The sequence below is a fragment of the Medicago sativa genome, chromosome 3 (assembly GCF_051527215.1).
Source record: "Medicago sativa cultivar Bolivia chromosome 3, Bolivia_mono, whole genome shotgun sequence".
In the NCBI taxonomy this organism is placed as follows: domain Eukaryota; kingdom Viridiplantae; phylum Streptophyta; class Magnoliopsida; order Fabales; family Fabaceae; genus Medicago; species Medicago sativa.
Window position 1 is genome coordinate 72,625,589 of NC_140751.1, and position 6,159 is coordinate 72,631,747.

The 6,159-nt window shown below is 38.5% G+C and overlaps 1 protein-coding gene across 1 annotated transcript; it reads right to left on the reverse strand.

The window, feature by feature from the left end:
- Positions 1–5,228: 5,228 nt before the first annotated feature.
- On the reverse strand, positions 5,229–5,708 carry LOC146939933 (uncharacterized). Its single transcript, XM_085749833.1, has one exon. The coding sequence runs from the start codon at positions 5,706–5,708 to the stop codon at positions 5,229–5,231; it is 480 nt and encodes a 159-aa protein (XP_085605959.1).
- Between the last annotated feature and the right edge of the window lie 451 nt (positions 5,709–6,159).

The following is a 6,159-nucleotide window of genomic DNA, read 5'->3' on the forward strand; positions in this document are numbered from 1 at the left end:
AAAGAAGTTTGTTCCAACTTGCTAGTGATTGCTTTTTTTTTTGGTTACAAAGCAAATCAGAGAACACAAAAAGCAGGAAAAGAAAAGAAAAAGGAAACACTATCACCTAATAAAACTAGTGCCTATCTCATCAGCCCTTAACAGAGGGATAAGAAGCTCCGGAGGAGAAGAGTGAACAGTTAAATCAACATCAGTCGATGCTCCAAGTTTGGTCATGTAATCAGCGCACTGGTTGCCTTGCGAATGCTCCAGAGAGAAATTTGAAGAACTCATGATGTCTTTGATGTTCTGGATAAGAACGGCATAAACATGGTACCGAGAGATGTCTTCCAGTGATGAGAGAGTCTGAATAGCAAACCACTTCCTCGAAATTTAAGCAGATAGCTAATTTTAAGCCTTGATGAAGAGCTGTGAGTTCCGCGAACAGAATGTCATTTGGGATGTTAATGAAACCTGAGAAGCCTGATATGTAGGTGCCAGAATGGTTGAGAAGCACTCCACTGATAGAGCCAAACCGCAAGTGCACGGCCTATCGAAGTAATAGTAGTAAGAAGAGTATCGTTCCGCTAGGGAGTTGTGAATTCAATTAGCTTTTAGAGAATGATTAGAAAAGAAGAAAGATTATGAAATAGGGGGTTAATTGCTGAAGATAAATAACAATAATAATAAAAGAGTCTTGGGATTATTGGTTTATCATAATAACAAACCCTTCACTAGACAAGACTTAAACATCTAATTTCATGGTTTACACCTTAATTCCTAAAGACCGGTTTCCCTTAGCCCCTCACCTTTCCGATGAAAGTCCGATGAGAGTTTACTTCTAGTAACCAAGCCTATTTCACTGACATGATTACTAGAAGATGCATAAAGGATTGAAACTACTCTTTGTCTCAATAATTGCAAAGACTATTTCACTGTTTTGCAATTATTGTCTAGATTCACTTGTTCCAACATCAAAGCTCCGCTCTCGCTTTATGAATTGATGTTTGGGATGATGGATTAACGATTATCGAACCCTCCTCTTTCGCTTCCACAGTTTGATAATTGTTAATCCACGTTAAGACGGTGAATCTAGATTAGAAATTAGGGTTACATAGAAATTAGGGTTTAAGCTTGGTTTGTTTAGGATTATGTCATTAGACTTACCAACAATCCCAAGACAAAGAAGTGTCTACTCACTAACGTTCATTGTAGACATAGGGGAAGAAGAGAGAAAGCAGTAAAAGAACAGTAATATAAAAGTGAACTTTTATTCCAAGAACAAAAGATGAATGTTTATGATGGAGTGCTACTCTATTTATAGCTTTACAATTGACTTAGAAACTAAGCTACTATAAGGGCAAAACAGTAAAGCTGCAACGGAGTAACTTGGGCTTGAAGAAAAGCAGCAAAAGTGGTCCTGGAGGGTGGCACGGCCGTGCCACATGTTGGCACGGGCCGTGCCAAGCTTCTGACTTGGTAGAGACATATTTTTGTCTCGTATCTTCGTATTCTTGTATTGTATTTGCTCCAGTCCTCTTTCTTTTGCTCCAAGACACCTTCCACCATATATTCGTTCCTAAAATATAATAAAATGCAATTTGAAGTAAAAGATTCAAAAAGGAAATAATATTAAAATAAAATAAAACCAAATCTAAATAAAACGATACTAAATAATGCAATAAAATAGACTATTCTATGACTCATCAAACTCCCCCACACTTGAATCTTTGCTTGTCCTCAAGCAAAAGGCAGCAAACATAGCAGCAACAAAAGATTTGATTATGGCAATATTAAGAACAAATGTCTCAAAAGAAAGGTTTTGCTTCAAGTACACTAATTACAATTTCAAATACTTCTCATGAACCTATTCTACCCAACATCAAGTTTCAAGTGAGTGTGTGTGTGCAGTCCAACCCTTTTCTTGCTCCTGTATAAGACAGATATTATGAGGAATAGGTTCTATCCTTAGTGCTAAAGTAACCGAGAAAAGTCCTTTCTTCATTTCATTTAAGAGTGATGGAAATTTAAGTTAAGATTGAATTAATTTAACAATTGAGCACAAGGGGCTGCAGATGCTTAGGGGCTATCTATCCTCGTAGGGAGTCTTCTCGGATGTAATTGTCCTTTCCCCCTAGATTCAAAATCACCCTAAGCAGTGCTGCAAAATTATTTATTTGTTTCATCTCCGCGTAGGAAGTCTTTTTGGATGTAATTGTCCTTTCCCCCTAGCTTTGATGAATTTGTTTCACTTTAAGTTCAAATTAAGGAGTCACCACCACAATTAGGAAGTTAGGATGTAATTGTCCTTTCCCCCACATGTTGGTGCCATTCTCCCGCTCCATTTAACATTAACAAATTAAAAAGAATATAACAATTAAGAACAATTTGATTAATTTTCCCACACAAACTTATACTACTTTTACTCTTAAGACTTTCAAGGGTCTAAGTTAACACTAAAGATAGAACGTGTTCCTTAAAATACCTATTCATACACTTGCTCAAAGATTGCAACTGGGTGCTTTTCTCATTGGAGAATTTTCACAATAAAACAAGATGTGGGTATAACAAGAACACAAGAAACTACTTTCATGTACAAGAAACAACCTTTAAAGAAGAGACAAAACAAAAAATTTTATGCCATATTTTACATTAAAAACAAGCTACTAATCATGCCTCTTGCTATAAAAACAAAACAAAAGAATAAAGTTCAAGGGAGTTTGGGAACACTACGACTCTAGACACTTTATTAGCCCCCCCCCCCCCCCCCCCCCCCACACTTAGGGGAAGCATTGTCCTCAATGATTCAAAGAAAAAGAAATTAAAAGAGAAGAAGTAGAAGAAGAGGAAAGAAGAGTAGAAGAGAGAGAGAGAGTAAGAGAAGGAGAGAAGAGATAAGGGAAGATAGGAAGAGGAAAGCTCACAATTGTACATTGAGGTCCATAAGGTGGACTTTGGAGGGTGAAGGTGTTGCGTCATGTTTCGGAGCATGTGATTATTTTCTTCATTTATTCAATTGCTCCTTTGGACATTGTTCCTTTCAACACCTTGTCCTTGTTTCTCGGTGCTTATTCTTTGAACTTTGGTTTACATCTATGCCCGCCGTTCATCATTATAGCTTCCACCGGCTTCTTGTTCATGGTGCAAGTTTGCACCTACCTCCTCTTCATTACCATCATCATCACGATCATTATGTACATGTGGGTTAGTACCAACATAAAGCAAATTTTCCACCACCTCCGGATTAGTTATGTCCGGATTAGGTAGAATAATCAAACAATAAGCTCTAATAATTCTCCATTCGTATTGGTAATTGTGAGTAGGTTCATGGGTTCTAAGGACAAAGTAGTGATAGTATATAAGTCTAGACAAAAGTTTCCCTCTATCCTCTTGATCCCTTGATTCACACTCACCCCAAACTTCCTAGCAAGAAAAGTGATGATTCCACCTACCATTATATCACTCTTATCATCCAGTTTCTTTTTAACAATTGAAACAAGTTAATCAAGCAAATAATAGCAAATGTTATATGATGGTTATAAAGCATAGCCCACAACAGCTCATTAATCCTCATCATTCCTACCTCTATCCTACTTTATATGGTGTCATGGTGCTCTTCCTCTTAGTGCAAGTTAGCACCTTCTCCTACATCATGGTGCAAGTTAGCATCGTTTCCCTCATCATCATCTTGCTCACTAAGAACCTGCACATCATCAACATACAACAAATTCCACCTCGGTGGTAGTCCGAGATGGGTTAGGAAGTAAAAACATGACAGGCACATTAAACTTGAGTTGGTGATGGAGTGGTGGACGAGGTTTGATGAAATAGTAATGAGGGTGTCCATGTTAAGTCTATTGTTTCCCTCAATTTGTTTGATCCCCTCATCCTCACCAATGCCAAAATGCCTACCTATGTATGTAATGATGCCACCCACCACTATATCTCCTTTACCGGCCGGTCTAGTACCGACAACGTCTAGTGTAATCAATCAGATAAAAGCAAGTGTTGACCGGGTGGTTGTAGAGCATTGCCCATAACATGAACTGCTCATCGGTTCTAGTGTTCCCAAAAGGCAGCTGGTTGGTAGTTATCCGGTTTTAGGCTAGGGTCCCAAGAATCATAAATATACCCCTCGTTTGCAAAACCTAAGGTATCACAAAAGTGCTGTAGAGACATATCATAATTAACATTCATTAACCAGAAAGAAACTCTATGCTTAGGGTTATCAAAATCCAACTTATTTTTAGTAAAAATAATTGAGTTGAGAAATTCATAAGTGAAATTTTCATAAACCTGCATAGGTTTCAACAAATCAGTCCAACCTAGCCTTCCTATAAGCCTATAAACATCAGCACTAAGCTCTAGCATATTCAAAGTATGAGAATCGGGATATCGAGAAGGATGCAAGGGTTTAGAGATTAGAATTTTATACCTGTCCCGTTGCTTGTTGTCTCGAAATTGGATTCCATGATTCTTTGCTTGTGCTTGCTTCTTTAAGGGAGGACCTCCGAAAGAGCTTGCTGGTTTCTTACCACTTCTTCTTGAAGCCATATGACCTTTGGTGTGGATTAGTTTTGAAGGTTTAGGGTTTGGGAAGATATTTGGTGGAAAGGATTGGTTTAGGGTTGGAGTTTATGTTTTAGTAAGGTTGATGGGTTTGGTTATGGAGATTTGTTGAGAATTTGTGGTTGTTAGGTTTAATGGAGAATAAGGTTTTGGTGAATTATAGGTTTGGGTGGATGAAAGTTATTTTTGATGGGAGGGTTTGGTTTAGGATGAAGTTTAGAATTGTTTGGTGAAATAATTGAGTGGATTGGTGAAGATTTGATGGAGATATGAAGGTTTGAGGTTTGAAGGTTATGGAGGTTTAGAGAGAGATTTAGGAGATGAAAGAGGTTTGTGTTGGAGAATGAATGGAGAAGAAGAGAAAAATTGGGTTTATAGAAGGCTAGAGGTCGGGCACGGCCGTGCCACCCTTGGCACGGGCCGTGCCAACTTTCTGTGGGTCTTGGCCAATTTTGCTTCAAAAACACTGGCACGGCCGTGCCAACCTTAGCACGGGTCGTGCCAACCTTCTGGTCAGGGGGCTTCAAAATTTTCAGTTTTTCTTGAATCATACTTGGACAATTACCTACAAAACAACTTAAAACAAAGAAAAACAATCAAAACAAAAGCAATTAAATGCGTGGGTTGCCTCCCACGAAGCGCTCGTTTAAAGTCATTAGCTTGACGATCAAAAGTTTTCTCTATCCGATACCTAATCTCTCACTAAGGGACAATGGCATCAAACTAATATTCTCCCCCAAATCACATGTTGTTCTTTCTATAGTCTTGGATCCTATGTCACATGGTATGGAAAAACTCTCGGGATCCTTAAGTTTAGATGACAATTTGCTTTGAATGATTGCAATAGATTTCCTAAACTGTTCATCTAACTTGGACTCATCAAACCCTTGTGGGAAATGAATTTTTGGCTCATATGGTGGTGATATGTGAGGCTTTCCACTTTCTGCTACAACTTTCTCACTTTGTGGCTTTTCACTCTCTACCTCAACCTCAATTTTCTTGGTTTCCACAACGGGGTCTTCTAATTGCTTACCATCCCTAGGTGTAATAGCATTTATTGGGCTTTTGGGGTTGGTTTCGGTTTGACTCGGGAGGACTCCGGAGGATTGTGGGGAAGAGGTTACTTGTTGGGCTACTTGAGGGATTTGAGTCTCAAGCATTTTGTTGTGAGTAGAAAGAGAATCCACATTTGCGGAAAGCCTATTGAGAGAGTCATTCAAAATTCCAGCTTTGACTTTAAACTCTTGGTTATGCCTAATGGTATCTAATTCAAAATTTTCTATCAAAAGTTCCAAGTCGGATTTTTGAGAGACTCTTTGGTTGTTTGCAAAACCGGGTGGTGATATTTGTTGTCCAAAAAGATTTTGAGGGGTTTGAGAAAAAATTTGATCATTCCTAAACCCATAGTTTACCTGCTCGGGACTTCTAACAACACTACCTAGTTGACATTCAACACCAGTGTGACCAAAAATTTCATAAGCTTTACAAGGTGGTGAAAGGGGGGAAAAGGTCCATTGATAAAGGTTTTGAGCCATGCCTGAAATCAAAACAGTTAGAGATAGAATAGAAAAAGAGAAAGAGAGAGAGAGAGAGATAGAGAGAGAGAGAGAG

Excerpts from the sequence above, each read along its gene's own strand:
- LOC146939933 (XM_085749833.1), bottom strand. The coding sequence starts at position 5,708 with ATGCTTGAGACTCAAATCCCTCAAGTAGCCCAACAAGTAACCTCTTCC.